We start from the raw sequence: 18,836 nt of genomic DNA on the forward strand, positions 1-18,836 counted from the left end.
GTAGCAAATCCAGGTAATCTATAGAGAATCAAATTTTACCATCAGAATCTAACTCTCCATCTACAAAGCACCTCCCCTTCTCTACTCCAGTCCCTGGAAAGAAGTATCTCCATTTTTTCATGAGGGCCTAAAAATGTAAGGAAACTTGTTTGTTCCATCGTTCCAGAATTTTAGCCCTGGTCAAATTGGGTAGGGATATCAGGACCTATTTACTGAAATGAAGATTAAATGCCTGTATAATCCAGATGTACTTAATATGGTGTTCAAAGGCAGTTTACAACCATATACCAAAAACACTTTGCATGTACTCTCTTTTCTTGGCTTGATAGTCGAGTAAATGTTACTTAAAAAATGGGCAGTCTTTAAAAATAAGGAGTTAAGAAAACAACAAAATAAATAAAAAATAAGGAGCTGAATGAACCCCATACAGCTTTCAGAGACGCTGTGCCACCCTCGGTACTATTCTGGAACCTCAATTTAAGATAAGTCAATTTGCCAGGGCTTAAGGTAAATGCTGCTTTAACGTGTTTTCTCGTGTGACACTCATCAGAAGCCTCTCATGTGGGCAGCGAGCGCCGATTTAATCACTTGCTTGGAGGGGCACGTATTACCCTGACTTTGCATACAAGGAGGAACTCTTAGGAAGCACTTCACCATTTTCCTGCCCCAAAGAGAAACATTAAGGAGCGTTTGAGTGTGCTTGCTGTCAGTGTTGGGAAAGTGATTGTTCTCAGCACTAGTGTAGAGGCTGTGAGGAAAAAGGAACCATGGCAAAAAGGGAGAAAAAGGCAAGATGGTTTTCTAGTCCCTTCTAAGTCAGGTTTTTACATTTTAGCTTTTAAACTTTATTTGAAATGCAGAAGAAATACATATTTAAATATGCCAATATACATTACCAAGTCAAAAATTTAAAGTGATGGGGGGAAAAAAAGGACACTTATGTAATACCCTTTGTAATACTTTTAGCGAAAAATAAAAATATTTAAATATGCCAATATACATTACCAAGTCAAAAATTTAAAGTGAGAGTTTTATCTGTTCCTTCACTAAGAAGTGATAACGAACTTATGAAACTACAAAGTATAAAGTTAATTCACATGACTGATGGGTTGAAGTGACTGTGATAGGTGTCAAAAGGCTACAAGATGGGTGAGATGTAGTCCTGCCCTTAAGCTTAAGCTAAAATACTTGCTTGCCCTTTGATAGAGGCAGTTGTTAGGCCAAAGGCTAGCAAAAATTTGCTCATTTCTAGAAGTGCTATATAGGAGTAACTAACAAGGTATTATACACAGAATAACTCAAACTAATGTAAACACTTAGATATCAGAAAACTGAGGCTGTGTCAATGGCCACATAACTAGTGGAACAGCTGGGATTTGAACCCACATGGTCTGGCTCCAGTTTCTGCTTGTGAGCGACTAATTTCATTTCTGCCAAGTAACAGCTCACATTCAAAGTAGGACCATCCTTTTGTAGGTGCTGGGAACATGTACCCAGCTGTACTTACCTCTTAATTTTAAAGCACTTTTGCCCCCTGAATGTCTGGGAATAAACACACTTATTTTACCTTTTTTGGTGAAAAACTCCTTGGAATATTTTCCTGCCACAATGAGCTTGCGAGGCACCTTCCCCAGAAGTTCTATGATCAATGCAATGTGATCTGTATGTTTCAAACATTTCAAGAGGGGGAAAAAAAAGACATACATAACAGGAGTAACAAATACAGTTCTAGACACTGGCAGAAAGAGTAGCATGCACACCTCTTCGTAAAGCATCTCAGGCTTGCTTCCTGTCCTAAATGGGAAGAGGAGGACTCCATCCATCTAATGGAGAATCCAGAAAACCATAAAAAATCAGGTGCCCCACTCCAGGGGGACTTGAACGGTAAGTTAAAATAATCTTGGTGTGAATGCTCTGCTTCCTGAAGGTGTATCCTGGGGCCTAGATGAAAACTCATGTTAACAATACTACCTCTGCGATTGAAGAAGTCCTGTGAATATTTCCCACTGAGGGCAAAGCGTCTTGGAATTCTGCCTATCAGCTCTATAATGTGCGCAATGTGGTCTAAAATAGAAGGGTAAGAAGAACAGGATCAAGGACAGGCTGTAAAAGAGGTTTTTCCAAGAATAGCTTTTCAAGGACTAGCTGTTTAAAAGTCACTACAAATAAAACCAAGGCTACTCAAGAGGAGACTGGGAAAGTCAAGAATTATTTCAGGTGGTTGGTTACCTGATAGTAGTTGGCATACCCTTTCTGGAGTTTAGCGGCTTATCTACACCTTTATTTCTATTTTGTCTATATATTTAAGTTCAGACAGGGTTTTTAGGAAAGGTAAAACAATGTACCAATATGCTTTTAGACATCATAGAACTTTTATTTATAAGAATGTTCGTGATGCCGAAACCGGTTTGGCTCAGTGGAGAGAGCGTCGGCCTGCGGACTGAAAGGTCCCAGGTTCGATTCCGGTCAAGGGCATGTACCTTGGTTGCGGGCACATCCCTAGTGGGAGATGTGCAGGAGGCAGCTGATCGATGTTTCTCTCTCATCAATGTTTCTGACTATCTCTCTCCCTTCCTCTCTGTAAAAAATCAATATATTAAAAAAAAAAAAAAAGAATGTTCGTGATGATTAAAGCACTAACATGATTAAGTTTTCACAATCACCCTGCACAATAGGCCAAAGACTTACATACCATTTTAAAGACAAGAAATGAAACCTCACAGAGAATAAATGGACCACTTGAAGCTGTAGGGCTAATAAGAGCTAGTATGTGAATGAAAACCCACATTGTAGTCTAGTACAGTGTGTGTGTGTGTGTGTGTGAAGTAAAACTGAGCACAAACATTTTAAAGCACAGCTCCCTGACTATTTGTAGGCCATCAAATGTCCAAGTCATGTGGTGCCCGGTGAGTGTCACAGCATGAATGTGGACTATGGACACTGACAGGGACGCGTGCAGTCTGTCATCAGGAAGTGAGCTTGGGATCAGCCCCCATCCACCCTTACAGGCAGGGGACAGAAACTATCAAGAGGCTTTAAAGTGAAGGCTCCTGGACACAACAGCTTTATAAATGAACTTAATCCTGCAGTTACAGAATCATCGATGTCAAAAAGAATCACTTAAAAAACTTCCAATAATGTATCTTCTAGGGGAACAATATGCTAGGTAGCCACATAGCTAGGAACCTGTGAAGGTTTCAGGTCATCTCTGTTTCTCATGTAAAGGACTCACTGGTGCCTTTTTAAAGGGGCTTTACATTCATGAATTCACTATAACCTTTGGGCAATTTTAACTGAATTTATGGCTTGGTAACAAGTACTTGGCTGCCAAGAAATTTCTACCAATCTTAGGCAGGACCTGCGAATAAATGTCTTTGTATAAATTAATTGTGAGGCTAGTTTGTGACACTATATAGTTTATCTTATTATAAACTTCTAAGTGAAATATTTGTTCTTTTACTATTTTTCCTATAACAAGGAATTATTTTTCTCTTGAAATTGTTATTTTACATTTAATTCCAACAACCTATCAATTAATCATTGGATTAATTGGCTTACCAACTAATCATTTGATTGATATATTTGATAGGCAAAATGATTATCAAGTATTATTCCAAGAGCCAGGGCTGTGGAACATTAACAATAACAGGACATGCTATTTAGGCCCCAGTCCCACTGTGACTTGTAACAAATTACATGTATAGTCAGGGGTAATGGTTTGCTTTTTCTTGCTCTTATGGGCCAAATTGTAGTAGTTTGAGGTTTCATCTAAGAACTGTTAATACTAACTGGCATAGGAAGGAAAAGTCAGGATCTAAATATCTAGGGTAGACTGTTCTCCCTTGACCCTTACTTGAGTCTTTTCTTATACATTTCAATTTTCAAGGTCCTACTCTATATAATTCTAGCCACTATATGTGCACTGTACCACACACTATTTATAGGGAGTCTACAGAAGTAAAGAGAAAAAATTAATTTTCCTTCCAAATAGATATAGTAGGGCATTTGAAAAACAATGTAAATCTACAGCATATAGATTTATCTGCATAACTCAGAAAAAAAGCAAGCAGAGAACAGGGAATAATCAAGTGTATAAAACGGTGGTAATTACAGCATTTTCTCACAGAGCTTATGTATAGAAAACATATCCAAACTGTACCCACTAAAATAAGCATTTGGCTATAACATTTTCCAAATAGCACTTGTTAGGATTATCAGCAAGCCCTACTAACATTGCCCATAATATCCCAGAGAACCAGTTTGAGAAAGAGAGAGCATTCTTGTTTCTATAGAGCGTGAAACCCGACTTCCTAAAGACTAGAGGGAAGCACAGAAAGTAAAGAACTTATTTTCCACATCGAGAGGGCATATTGCTACTGCTCTCTCAAAGCAATCCCATTAATCCTTAAAACCAAAGCTGCACAAACTGTATAATAAAGAAGATAAAATATTTAAGACTTTTTCATTCACATTATCATCTCTTCTAGTTATTGGGATGCCAACATAATAGGAAGAAAAATCATACACTCAGTTGTTTGCTTTAACAGTCTCCCAGATGAAGCAACTGACAGCTTGGGCTCTTCCCGCTGGCTATCACAAAATGTAAATCAGTTTTGTTTTTCTTTATAAAAATGGAATTATAAATATTAGTATCATTAGAAAACAATGGCTTTTAATTTTCATCAAGGGGAAAAAAATGCTAAGTGGTGCAGAATTTATATAGACAAATAAAATAAAGTCTCTGGCCCTGGTTGGGTGGCTCAGTTGGTTGGACTGTTGTCCCATGCACCAGAAGGTTGCAGGTTCAATTCCCGGTAAGGACACACACCTAGGTCGTGGGGGGTGCATATGGGAGGCAACCGATCAGTGCTTTTCTTTCACATAGATGCTTCTCTTTCTCGCTCTCCCCTTTCTTCTCTGCATTCATTCACAGCATGTTTGTATATTAAAATTATTAACTTCCAGATAAAGTTGAAGGTACAACTGAGCAACAAGTTGATCAACAGGTAGATTCAAACTGAGTAAAGAATGAATCACCACTGGTTTATATAGAAAGATAACTAGATGTTTTAGAAGAACACAAATTTTAGTTTAACCAATTGTGGCCTCCTTTAATCCTCATCTAGAGTTATTTAATATTTATTATAAAATATCTAGTATATCTAATACCTAATATAAAACATATTTCTATATTTTCTGAAATTTATATATTTTTAGCACACTAAAAAGACTAAGGCTCTTCAGTACTAATAAATGATGTGAGCCACACGTGGAAAGTGTAACTACCACCCACAAAAATCACAGTTAAGGGGACTCACCTTCATCTCGAGTGTACTCTTCCCCTGAATGAGGTTCAAACAAATAGTCACCAGTGGCCAGTTCAAAGGCCTAAGAAAAAGAGGACAGCGTATGAAAACACTAAGAAAAAAAAGACCTTTGGGAAGCTTATTTTTATTTGGCTCAATATTAAGTAACCTGCAGATAATCATTTAAAAAATATCTAAGAGATTATTCCTCAAGAGCTTTCCTCCTACACCCATATCTTAATAAAATGGATCAGGAAAATAGCGAAAACTCAGTTAATATCAACATGTAGATTACTCCACGCCCTCCCCACCTCCCGCCAAATCAGTAATTAAGCTCTCAAATTTCTCTTTTTGCTCAGAGGGGGCACATCTGGACAGTAAAGTGATTTTTTATTATTAAATTTTTGTGAGAAGAGCAAGTCTTACATTATAATTTTACATGGCTAGAAATTGAGATTCTGTATCCAAAACTGAAACCAAAAAATTCAGACATTTTTCTACCTATGACTCTTTAGTGTTTGGCAAAAAGTACATTTTAAAGTTTTGGGTTGGAAAGCAATCCCTAACCTATCCCAGACAGAGTTCCCAATTCTCAGTCCTATGGAAAATCAGAAAAAGATTATGTGTAAATGGAATCAGGAGCAACTCAGAATCTGTGTCACTAACCAGGAAAAGAAAGGCAGTCTCCTACCACAGACAGCCTCTTATAAATGGTTTTAAAGAGTATCTGAAAGAAAGTGATTTCCTATGGAATAAATGCCAAGCAGTATGAAAAGACAGCATCTGAGTGATGGGGTTATGTTAAATTTTCATTGATTAAAATGGATTAAAAAACAATAGAACAGTTTTAAAAGAACCTTATTGATATAAAAGTGAAGTCAGCCCAGCTGGCCTGGCTCAGTGGTTGAGCGTTGGCCTATGAAGCAGGAGGTCATGCGATTCCGGTCAGGGCACATTCCCAGATTGTGGGCTTGATCCCCAGTGTGGAGTGTGCAGGAGGCAGCCAATGAATGATACACTCTTATCATTGATGTTTTTTTCTCTCTCTCCCTTCCTCTCTGAAATCACTAAAAATATATATTAACCTTTTGAGCTCGGCGTGTCAGCATTTTGAAAAACCCTAACTTAACTCTGTGCCGTGTCACATACAGAAATTTTTTAATATTTGCAGCCATAGTAAAACAAAGATGTATATTTTTGATATTTATTTTATATATTTAAATGCCATTTAACAAAGAAAAATCAACCAAAAAAATGAGTTCGCGTGTCACCTCTGACACGTGTCATAGGTTCGCCATCTCTGGTTTAGGATTACCTCGAAAATGTCAGGGATGCTATGGCTTCTTGCCAGGTACAGCTTGTTTTACATTCCAGCAGCTCACTATGAAACTGAACCACACTGCTAGAGCAGCTACTGGTGCTACCCTCTAATTGCCCTGAGGTTTATAGTCCCAAAGCAGAACAGAAACCAACTGTGATTCTTATTCACCAAAATTTGTCAATCTCTTCTGAAACCAGTACTTTAATTTTTCAAAGTCTCATAGTGGGAGGTCAGTAAAGATACTGAAATTAAAGCTTACAAAAATATATAAAAAATTCTAAAACTTAAATTTTCTAATTTTTTTCATCTAGATACTTACATCTAGTTAAAGTTCTCTAAGAGTTTTATTTTCTAAACATAAGGTAGCTGTTAGTAGTTATAATTTTATAAAACAGCAAAAAACCTAACCAAACGATTACATTAGAACTGAAAGCTAGCAGGAGCTCTAGATAATAAAACACCTAGTTAAACACATTTCCTTTGCAGATGAAAAAACTGTGCCCCAACGGAAAGGCAAAGCTCATCCCCCAATCCGGGGCTCTCAATTCCCACTCATGCCTGTCCCACACTAACCAGAGCCTGTTCAGCATCACTCAGGGTCAGACACAGGCAAAATCAGTTATAAAAGGAATATTACAAAGTGAAAGAAACCAACCTAAAAGGCTACACGTACTGTAGGATTTCAAGCTGACACTCTGAAAAAGACAAAACTATAGAGACAATAGAAAGATCAATGGCCAGGGGTTGAGGGGAGGGAGGGAGGTAGGGGAAGAAGGATGAATAGGCAGAGCACAGAGGATTTTTAGGGCAGTGAAACTATTCTATCTGATACTATAATGGTTGATACATGTCATTATAAGGTTGTCAAGATCCACAGACTGGAGAATTAAAAACATCTATTCTTTACTGATTCTTAATGTTCGTCACAGAACATTAACATAATATTTATGTTACTGCCCATCTAAACTTGGTCATCTCAATCACTAGTGGTATAGGCGTTCTCATAACTTGTCTCTTTATCTCTCAGAAAGGGCCCCAATCTTTCTATCAATTAATTACACTGGATGCAAGATCCATCTCTCGGGGCATCTCTGGTAATCTAGGATTTATTTTTATTCTCTGATTATGGCCAAACTTTAGGCAACACTTCTAAACCTATCAGCAAAATGAGAGAAGCTTGGGGCATAAGTCCTCATGATACTGTCTCATGTCAAATAAGTGCTTCCCTCCCTAATCAAGAAAATTCCTGCACATGAGCTGGTCCAAACAGGAGGCAAGGTTAATTCCCTCACTTCTTAAGCCTGACACAGTAAATACTATGTTAAATGGCAAGCAGGATCCACTACCCTCAAATAATCAGCCCACTACTAAGAACCACTTCATAAATAATATAATATTATTATCATAATAAACAGATACCATCTAGCTATATTTTGTAGTTGGTGATATTGCTCACTTATTTTCTCTAACAATAAATTTAAAGCTTCAAGGCAGGGGTGGGGAACCTTTTTTATGCCAAGGGTCATCTGGATATTTATGACATCATTTGTGGGCCATACTAAATTATCAGCTTAAAAATTAGCCTGCTGCTCGTTGAGCATTGACCCATGAACCAAGAGGTCACCGGTTCGATTCCCAGTCAGGGCACATGCATGGGTTGTGGGCTCGATCCCCAGTGGGGGCGTGCAGGAGGCAGCTGCTCAATGATGTTTCTCTCTCATCGATGTTCCTCTCTCTCTATCCTTCTCTTTTCTTTTCTCTCTAAAAATCAATAAATACATGTTTAAAAAAAGTCAGCCTGCTATATTTGGTCAAACATTTAATTAACTCACCCCTAATGCCTTGCTTGGCAGGGCCAGACCAAATGATTTCACGGGCTTTATACGGCCTGCAGGCCAGACATTCCCCACCCCTGCTTTAAGGTATGGCAAGAAAGAAGTCAGATTTTATGTGTAAAATCTTGTGTGTAAAATACCAAACCTTACTTTATTTCAGAGTCCTCCACTTCAAAAGTCAATGATATGTCCTAACAAATGATTTATAAAGTTATGCCATATTAACAACATGGTTTTAACTCTGTTACCTTTGAAAGACAGCTTTTCAGGAATGTAGGTGTCAAAAATCTATGACTAAAACAGGTGGAGATTTATGCCTTGTCCTTTCTCTTTCAGGTTTTCCAGAGTTGATTATGAATACTAAATGTTAATTAAAATGAATTTAATGTATTTCTTGCTTAGTTCAACACATCTGATGGTCCACAAATATTTCTTAAGTACTGTTGCATAATAAATAATGTTTGGTCTTTGTTCCTGTTTCCTGGGAGATAGCATCTAAATTTCCAAGTGATCAGGGTGTTTTTTTGTTATTCACAATGGAACACTGGGCCACACTTAAATTTATACTAATGAGGTGACTCATGATGAGCCTGAGTTCTGTGAGTCATTCTAGTGAACTATCGAATCTGAAATGATAGTATTATCTCCCAATGTGTAGCCAGGTGGCCTGTGGGCCTCAGAGGCAGCCTTGAGGGGAACTATGCCCTTAACTTGTGAAATCTGTGACAATTCTAGGTATTTAGCATCAGAACTCCATTGTAAACACACACGCAAAATGTGCCAGGGCCTTAACCAGACACTTGCTATACATAACACACATGACTCCTGCTGGCTCTTATAACCTAGTGGAAGAGAAATAAACACACAATTACAAGTAAAGAGTATACTCCATTTCAGGAAACAATATAACACATTCCAACATGAGGCTGTTTGTGGGAAATCATTTAGTAGCAACTAAATCTAACCATTTGAATAGTTGCTTGCCTGGGACAAAGCAGCAACTTATGAATGATTGAGCTTCACATTTTATGAAGTGCAAAGATGTCTGAGTAACTTGAACTTTACAGACTGAAACAGTTTCCAGGGGTTTCCTTATTCTGAAAATAAGATCAGAGCCAAAAGGGGAAGGGTACTTGTAACATCCTAAACAAAAGCGACACTACCTCAGAGTAGTTGTTTACAATCCACCTGGACCCACCCCCAACTTTAGTAAGAAACATTTGGTTCCTTCACCTAACAGGAATTTGGCAGGAACCAAATGGAAAGCTAGATGTTTACATCCAGCTTTTGAATTCAGACCTCTCCAGACACAGGACTTAGAGTACTAGTGATAAGTCACACAAAAAATACTTTTTCACTTTCTTAATTTGCTGGTCTACTGAAATGAGCAAACAGGGCAAGGCATGTTATTACCAAATAACAAGTGAAGGAAAAAGGGAAAAAACATTACCATGCATGCCGTGCTCCAAATGTCGGCAGGGGTACTATAGCCAGATCCTATCAGAACTTCCAAGGAGCGATACTGCCTTGTTTGAATATCTTCAGTGAAATGTTTATGCTGAGTAAATACAGAAGGAAACAGTATTTTAAAATTAATTTATTCTAAAAAGTAACAAGTCATGATTATTTAATAACGGAGATTAAAATAAATTCTCTAAATTTTTCCTAAACCAGTTTTTATTTAGCTAATCTGTTAAGTATCATTTTGATGCTATTACCTCCAAACAGCACTTTGCTTTATAGTCTACTCTGAATTATTTTGCAAACATATGAATCTAAACTTTATATACACAGGTTAGAGAATAACAATTTATTTTTAAGATGTAGGTTTCAAGTTTCAAGAACCTTAAAAACAGCACCTATGAAGAATTCCTGAGAGTGACATCAGCATCATGGCAGAGTGAGACATAACCTTGGTCTTCCCCCTTCAATCTACAATGACTGGAATACTGACCAGCACACTGATCGGATGCGTGAGAGATCCACACATCTGTACATCTGAGGTAGGTGAATTGGAATGCAAGGAAAGGTAGAATTAGAGGACCAGCAGTGAGGATGCCTGATACCCTGTCCCGCGGTGGCAGCTGAGTCCACACTCCAGTGAGCATGGCAGCATCAGTGGAGAAGGGGCTCATGACTATACCCACAAACCCCAGAAAAGGAAAAGGCAGCAGCAACTCTGGCTCCCCTGGCTGCAGCAGTGCCTGTGACCCTGGCTCCCCTGCCATGGTGGTGGCACCCGAGACTCAGACAACTCTGGACACAGTGGGGCACACATCATCCTGGTGACTCCAGCAAAAACTGTGGCTGCAGCAACACTGGAAGGCACCAGTGACCCTGGAGGCACAAGCTGCTACAAAGAGAGCCTGTGATATCTCTGACAGCAGCTGTGGAGGGTAGAAAATACTAACTCTTGGGCTGACTAGAAGGGGTCAATAGGAGGGAAAAGGGGGCATATATAATACTTTCAACAATAAAGATTTAAAAAGAAAGAAAGAAAATGCTAGCTGTCAAATATACCCAGAGTCCACTCAGGTAAGAGAAACCAAAAACTTGTGCTATAGTGCCACCTAATGGAAAACAAAAGAGGCCTCTAAGTACCAACTTGTTGAATTGTTAAATTTAAACAAAGCTGTACCTAAGCAAGAAAAGTGTTCACTACTTCAGATGCGCCAGCAGAGGAATCAAACACCATGGATAATCACAGTAACACAGTAGTACAAAAATAAAATGACATCTGCCCAGCAACCAAACTCAGTGTCATGGAAGACTGATCTAAATGACACAGAATTCAAAACAGCTGTCATAAAACAAAATTCAACGAGATACAAGAAAACTCAGAAAGGCAGTCCAATGAGTTCAAGAATAAAATTACTGAACAAAAGGAATGCTGTACAAAAGATATTGAAACTCTAAAAAAGAACCAAACAAAAAATCTGGGGCTGAAAAACTCAACAAGTAAGATAAAGAATACATTAGAAAGCACTGGAATTAGAGTAGACTGGCTGGAAATGAGAATTAGCAGGCTCAATTATAGGAATCTACAGATGATTCAGGGGGAAGAGCAGAGAGAACTAAGATTTTAAAAAGACATGCAACTCTATGAGAACTATCCCACTCCATCAGAAGGGAAAAATAAGAATAATGGGTATCCCAAAAAGGAGAAGTGATGGAGAAGGGGACAGAGAGCCTATTTAAAGAAATAATAGATGAGGAGTTTCCAAACCTGGATGAGTTGGACATACAGGAAGGTCAAAGAACACCTAATTATCTCAATACAAAGAGACATTCTTTAAGACACATTATATTAAACTGTCAAAAGTCAATGCAGGCTATCAATCCCCAGAAGGAAAGTAGGGGAGGGAGGGGGTAAGGGGAAGAGGTCAACCGAAGGACTTGTATGCACGTGTATAAGCCAAACCAATGGACATGGACAACAGGGGGATGGGAGCATGAGTGTGCAGGGGGGGTGGGCTGAGGACACATTTGTAATACCTTAACTAATAAAAAAAAATGAAAAAAAAAGAAAAAGAAAATAATAAAACAATTTAAAGATGCTTGTAAGGAAAACTCTATGGTAAAAAAGAAAAAAAAAAGTCAATGCTAAAGAATTGTAAAGGCAGCCAGGGAAAAAGAAGAAAATAACCTAGACAGGAACCCTTATCAGGCTAGGAGTGGAAGGACATATCGAAAATACTGAAAGATTAAAACTGCCAGCCAAGCCCTGGCCAGGAGGCTCAAGGTGGTTGTAGTGCTGTCCCCGTACACCAAAAAGGTGGCAGGTTCCATTCCTGCCTGGAGCAACTGACTGATGTTTCTCTCTCTCATTGGTGTTTCTGTCGCTTTCTCTCAAATCAATTAAAAACAAAACATACTTTAGGGTGAGGATGAAAACAACAAACTGCCAGCCAAGAATAATTTATGGAGTAAAGTTATCCTTAGATTTGAAGGAGAAATGCTTTCCAAGACAAAACAAAAGCTGATAAGAAATGCTAATATAATGTTAAAAACCAATGTTACCTCAATTAAAGAAAAGAATTCTCACCCTCATTCTCTTGTCCCCATCACCCCACCAAAAAAATCAAACAGGAATCTTGGGGAAACAGACCATGCTAAGTACATGAGGACACAACCAGCAAAACAAGTGGAGTTTCTTTAACACATAAAATGTATGGGGGGAAAAAGGAGGAAACACCTCTATAGTAAAGGTAACTTAAGAGATTTAGTACCCAATTTTGCACTCATGGGTTTATTTGGATCTTATTTCAAATGAACGAACTTAAAAGAATGTTTATGAAGAGACTTAGAGAGGAAAATGGCTTTATGAGAAAACAAGGGATTCCAATATTGAGTTTGAAGTGGAAATGAACTGTAGGTGACCCATTTGTAAAAATGAACATGTTGATCAAAGGAGTTGTCTTTATTCATGTGCCTCACTAATGCCTTACACAGATTCTGTAAATGATAAATGAGGTCAAGTATTAGCAAAAATAAAGAAGGTGGATTGGATACATACACACACTTCCACTCACTCCTGAAACTCCACTTTAATAGAGAATGCAGTGTTAATTTTTAAAGTATAAACTGACAAGGATAGTGGCAAAGAAATCAAAGCAATGAAAATTAAAAGTTGGAAAGCAGAGAGATCTTTGGTGAATGTCTTAATGGATCCAAAAAAGCTGAATAATAAGCCACTGGTGAAAGCTGAGAAGCAATGTGATGCATACTACAGTACACCTCCCCTAAGGCTCAGGGATTGGTGGTATCAAGTATCTCTGGAAATACGGATGAAGGGGGGGATTCAATACAGGAATGATCCTTTAAAACACCTTTTAAAGAAACAGAGCTCCAGAACACAGGGCTTGATATAGTCTAACAGCCCTTATGGCCCACAGACCATTTGGAGGTTTTCTCTGGAATGGGTACAACAGGGTCTCCGGAGATGCTCTGTACAGTTGAGGAGAGAGTACCGTTCTGAAGACAGGGAAATTAAGTGACTCTAATTGCATGGCGAGCCCCAGTTTTCTTGCTTAACTCAGCTCCCAGAGTGCTAGTAGCCAAGCTTTTACTCTCTGGGTAGGAAATCTAAGGAAGACTATAAGTTTCTGTGGGAAATATGACCAATTTAAGCGGAAAGATCCAGAGATCCTGACATCTGAGGATGAAATGAAATGGCCTGACAGATGTACAAACTGCCAGTTATAAAATAAAAACACTCACAGGATGTAAAGTTCAGCATAGGGAACACAGTCAATAATCTACACTAATAAAAGAGAAAAATGGTAATTGGTGTACGACTGCTACCCTTCCCATTGGCTAATCAGCGTATCCTTATGCAAATTAACTGTCAGCCAAGATGGCGGCCGGCAGCCAGGCAGTTGGAAGCGAACGTGAGGCTTGCTTGCTCCCGTGACTGCAGACTCCAACGTTCCCCGCACTTGCCGGCCTCTGAGCTGGCAGTTTGAAACATTCTAACAAATATAGCCGGCTGGGATCTCAGAGCTGAAGTTATACATTGTTTCGATTATAGAACGGCAAACAAACCAGCAGCGGAAGCCTCAGAGCTAGAGCCAGAGCTAAAGCTGGCCCAGAAGAAAAAAAAAAAAAGAAAAAAAGGAGCGGTTGGGAGCTTCAGTCAGCCTGAACACAGCCCTCAGCCCCTCACCCAGACTGGCCAGGCACCCCAGTGAGGACCCCCACCCTGAAGGGTGTGTGACCAGCTGCAAACAGCCATCATCCCCTCATCCAGGCTGGCCAGGCACCCCAGTGGGGACCCCCACCCCCTGATCCCAGGGACACCCTTTCAGGGGCAAACCCAGCCCGGCCCCCAAGGCCTTTTTTTCCTATATAGTAAAAGGGGTAATATGCCTCCCAGCCCCCGGGATCAGGGGAGCCGCAAGGGCCTCCTGGCCCCCAGATCAGCATGACAGGGTGCAGGGGCCCAAACCCCCTGATCGCCCTGCGGCTCTGTGTGTGACAGGGTGCGGGGTCCCCAACCCCTTGATGGGCCCTGCTCTGTGTGTGACAGGGGGTGGGGGCCCAAACCCCCCCCCCCCACGGGCCTGGCTCTGTGTGTGACGGGGTAGAGCCATAACCTCCCCATCGGCCCTGCCCCGAGTGTGACAGTGGCGGCGCCCCAACCCCCTGATGGGCCCTGCTCTGTGGGTGATAGAGGGCGGCGCCCCAACCCCCTGATCCACCCTGCTGTGTGTGTGACAGGGGGCGGTGCCCTAACTCCCCTATCGGCCCTACTCTGTGAGTGACAGGGGGGAGCTCCCCAACCCCCTGATTGGCCCTGCTCTGTGCATCACAGGGGGTGGCGCCGCAACCTCCCCATTGACCCTGCCTTGAGTGTGATAGGGGGTGGTGCCCCAACCCCCCAATCAGCCCTACCCTGAGTGTGACTGAGGGTGGCATCGCAACCTCCCAATCCACCCTGCTCTGTGCATGACAGGGGGCAGCGCCCCAACTCCCCAATCAGCCCTGCTCTGAGCCCGACCAGGGGCTGCACCTAGGGATTGGGCCTGCCCTCTGCCACCCAGGAGCAGGCCTAAGCCAGCAAGTCGTTATCTCCTGAGGGGTCCCAGACTGCGAGAGGGCACAGGCCGGGCTGAGGGACCCCCCTTTCCCCCCGAGTGCACAAATTTTTGTGCACCGGGCCTCTAGTATTGTAATAACTATGTATGGTGCCAGGTGGGTACTAGACTTACCAGAGTGATCACTTCGTAAGTTATATAAATGCCCAATCGCTATGTTGTACACCTGAAACTAATATAATCTTGTATATCAACTGTAATTGAAAAAAAAAAAAAAAAAAGACAGCCCAGACAGATCATTCTATAGTGAATAACAGTCAACAAGATCCACCCAGGCGGAGTCCAAATGCTTTCTAGTAACTCCATTCATATGGTCATATGGTCCTTTGTTTAGTGATCCTAAACAGAAAGGAGGTAACACCTTATAGGAAGAAAATATCACAATTGGGAAAATGATCAATATCCTCTGAAAGTTAATCAGAGAACCAAAAAACCTGGAGAGTAAAAATAAGGCTTCTTGAGAACAAGTTAAAAAATCTTCCAGAAGAGCTGCCGGCTCCTCCACGCTCTCCGAAGCCTCTTGGGTGCCGAGGGCCGCACTGGGACCCGCAGAAACTGCATCTGGACACCAGGAATTCACTGACAGTCACTCCTGGAAGCCGGGCCTGGGCAGCTAACCCTGAAGCACCCCCTTGGGATCTCCAGCCTTGGCCCCACTGAGCCATCCCTGGCCTAGGCCGGGGTCTGGGCTAACAATGCTCTCCCCTGGGACCTGAAAAATGGCATCTGGGCAAGGACCCGGCCCTCCCAGGCATGGGTGTGAAGGGCCTGCCCTGTCCTCCACTTTGGAGGAGCAGGTAGCCCCGGACACAGAGGAGGTTTTCTGCAACTACATTTTTTATCGCCATCAGCAGGAGCAGGAAGCTGAGGGGTCAGCTGCTCCCACTGACCCAGAGATGGTCACCTTGTCCCCAGAGCCTGCCAGCACCTTGGTGCAGGTGGGTCGGCAGCTTGCCATCACCAGGGACAACATCAACCAGTGCTACACCATGCTGCAGCACCTGCAGCTGACACCAGAGAACGCCTACGAGTACTTCACCAAGATTGCCTCCAGCCTGTTTGAGAGTGACATCAACTGGGGCCAGGTGGTGGCTCTCCTGGGCTTCGGCTACTGCCTGGCCCTCTACACCTACCAGTGAGGCCTGACCCATTTCCTGGGCCAGGTGACCAGCTTTGTGGTGGCATCACTACGGTGCCCGGGTGGATGGCGCAGAGGAGCGGCCCTGGACCTGGGCAATGGCCCCATCCGGAAAGTACTGATAGTTCTGGCTGTGGTTCTGTTGGGCCAGTTTGTGGTACGAAGATTTTTTAAGTCATGACCCCAGGAAGGGTCCTTTGGGGTCCCAGCTGAGACGCCCGCCTGGACTTTGGCCAAGCCTTCTTCCCTCACCCGTCCCCTGCAGGGGTCCCCCCTCAAGGGTACAGAAGCTTTAGCAAGTGGCACTCCAGCTTTAAAGGGCCCCTGCTTGGGGTCGGTCAGGCTGCGGGGGCACCCCAACATTGCATGGTGCTAATGGGCCCCCTCTCTGGGCTCAGCTCTCTCTGATGGGCTTTAGGGAGGTTGATAACTTGGGGAAGCAAGAAGCTAAGAGGCACATTTCCCCAAGAAGTTTTTAATGGTTTTAGCTTTTTATAACACCCTTAGGACACCCCCACCCACCCCTTGTCCCCACCACTCTGCCACAGGCCAGAATATGGGATATGGGGGTTAGTAGGCCTATCCTGTATCCCCGATTCAGCTGTTCTGGAAGGTCAGAGCTTGAGAGCTGACCTGGAGCCCAGTCCTAGCCCTTCCAAAGCTTCATGTCCCCAACAGGGCTGGATGGAGTTGGGGGATAAGGACCTACTTAACTCCCCCACCCCACCTATATGGCCTTGGCCGGCAGACTCTCAGGGATTAGGGTCCCGGGGTGTGGGGTGAGGAGGCAGACCAAGCTGTCTGACTTTATCCACCAGGCCCCTCCCAGCCTACCTCCTGAGGTCCTCAGCCCTCTCCCTTCCCCTCGCCACTTGATCCGAGGCGTCACTACTTGAGAAGGCCGCCTGCCCCCATCACTCCATACCAGGAGGGCAGGGGCCTCAGAAGAGTGGAGTTCTGAGGACCCCTCCTTGCATAGACTCTAGGGTTTAGGACTATGGTTTGTGATGGTCAGGGAAAGGGGTAGGGAGCTCATCTTGAGGTTTCTGAGAGAAGGGCTATTAACATCACCAGAAACCCCAAGGTTGGGATCTACTCTCATGGCCTGGGCGCAGTGTAATCTTGGAGGGAGAAATGAATACTTGAACTTTACCCCCAAGCCCATACATCTGCCTAAACCCCTCCTGGGGGTAGGGGTGGGGGGCATTGTCTATCTTATACAGCATAGGGATTTGAGAAGAAAAGTTGTTGATTTAACCAAATGCAGGGAGGAGATGCAGACGGAGCCCCCTGGCCACCCCCCTTCTGAGAGTGTTGGACAAGAAACTGCCATCCCCCTCCCACTGGGAAAAGAAAATCTTCCAGAAAATAAAACAATAGAAAATAGGAAAGGTCAGAAATGATAGCACCTGCATAGGAGGTCTAACATTTGAATAATGCGACTTCAGAGCTAGAGAACAGAGACCAAGGAAAAGAAGAGAATTAAAAAAAAAAATTAAGAAAAACCAAGGAATTCGAATTTCACTATTGAGTCCATAGCATAATGGATGAAAACAGAGCTAGTCAGGCACACACTGCTTCAAAGTGATAGCCCTCAGACTTCCATGGGGAAAGGCTTCATACAAAGGGTCAGGAATCAGAATGGCATTGGGCTTTAGCAGCAACAAGACAGGAAACTAAAAGACAAGAATGGAGCAATTACAACCACACTGAGGGGAAATGATTTTCAACCTAGAACTTGATGCCCAGCCAACTGATTGTAAAAGCAGAATAAAAACATTATCAGAGAAACCAAGATGGCGGCATAGGTAAATACCAGAAATTGCTGCCTCGTACAACCACTTCAAAAATACAACTAAAAGACAAAACGGACATCATCCAGAACCACAGGAAGGCTGGCTGAGTGGAAATTCTACAACAAGAAGGAAAGAGAAAAGCACACTGAGACTCAGAGGAGGTGCAGAAGTAAAGTGCAGAGGTACGAAGGCGTGCGCGGAAAGGGCTGGCAACTGAGGACGTGGTTGTCTTTTACAATCCGGAGGGAGACACAAGCTCCCGACTGCTCTGAACTCCAGTTCTGGGCCAGTCTCTGGGGACCCAGACTCATACGGGGAGAAACTGGACTGTCTGGCATAGGTCGGAACTCGAGGGCAGCTTTCTCTCAGAGGTGCTTGCAGCGATTACCACAGGACACTGAGACTCGGGGCCTCTTAGGGTAGGACTGAGGAGCAGCCATAGCTGCTTGCTCCACCCTGTTGATTCCCTTAGACCCCGTCCCATTCAAGCTGTGCGCAGAGGCTTTTGCATATGAATGACCTGGCCCTTTGCAATCTAAAATTACCTAACAAACTGCAGCTGGGTCAGAGAGACCCAGAACTTCCAAAAGAAAGCCCAAGGCCCCACAGCAGCTTGCACTGCTTCACAGCTGGGCCTCATCTGGGCACCTCCAAACCCCAAACAAGGAAGAGGAATCTGTAGATCTCTCCATAGCTCCTGTTGGGTAGCATCAGGCAGGGCTAAATTAGCACCTCCTTAGAGATCCAAGAGCCAGTGTACCCAGTGGTCAGAGTGAGACCTTCCAGATTACAACTCCTCAGATCCACAAGGGACACACTCAGGGGGCAGACTCAGTGAGCACCA

General features: G+C 42.7%; 2 protein-coding genes across 5 annotated transcripts in view; one reads left to right on the forward strand and one right to left on the reverse strand.

Moving 5' to 3' along the window:
* The window catches only part of SRPK1 (SRSF protein kinase 1), an 80,194-nt gene that overhangs the window by 2,759 nt on the left and 58,599 nt on the right, over positions 1 to 18,836 (reverse strand). For 3 of the 4 annotated variants that reach the window (XM_023764788.1, XM_023764789.1, XM_023764790.1), the window contains 3 exons: positions 9,913 to 10,020; positions 5,319 to 5,388; positions 1,669 to 2,064 (listed from right to left, as the gene is read on the reverse strand). In XM_023764788.1, the coding sequence (XP_023620556.1) occupies positions 1,679 to 2,064; positions 5,319 to 5,388; positions 9,913 to 10,020 (564 nt within the window). In that variant the 3' untranslated portion in view covers positions 1,669 to 1,678. The other variant, XM_023764787.1, reaches the window with a different exon arrangement.
* On the forward strand, positions 15,778 to 16,708 carry BAK1 (BCL2 antagonist/killer 1). The gene is given in 1 exon segment (XM_014466603.2): positions 15,778 to 16,708. A coding segment is annotated over 1 exon segment (600 nt). The 3' UTR covers positions 16,378 to 16,708.

The sequence above is a fragment of the Myotis lucifugus genome, unplaced genomic scaffold, assembly GCF_000147115.1.
Source record: "Myotis lucifugus unplaced genomic scaffold, Myoluc2.0 scaffold_347, whole genome shotgun sequence".
Classification (NCBI taxonomy): Eukaryota; Metazoa; Chordata; class Mammalia; order Chiroptera; family Vespertilionidae; genus Myotis; species Myotis lucifugus.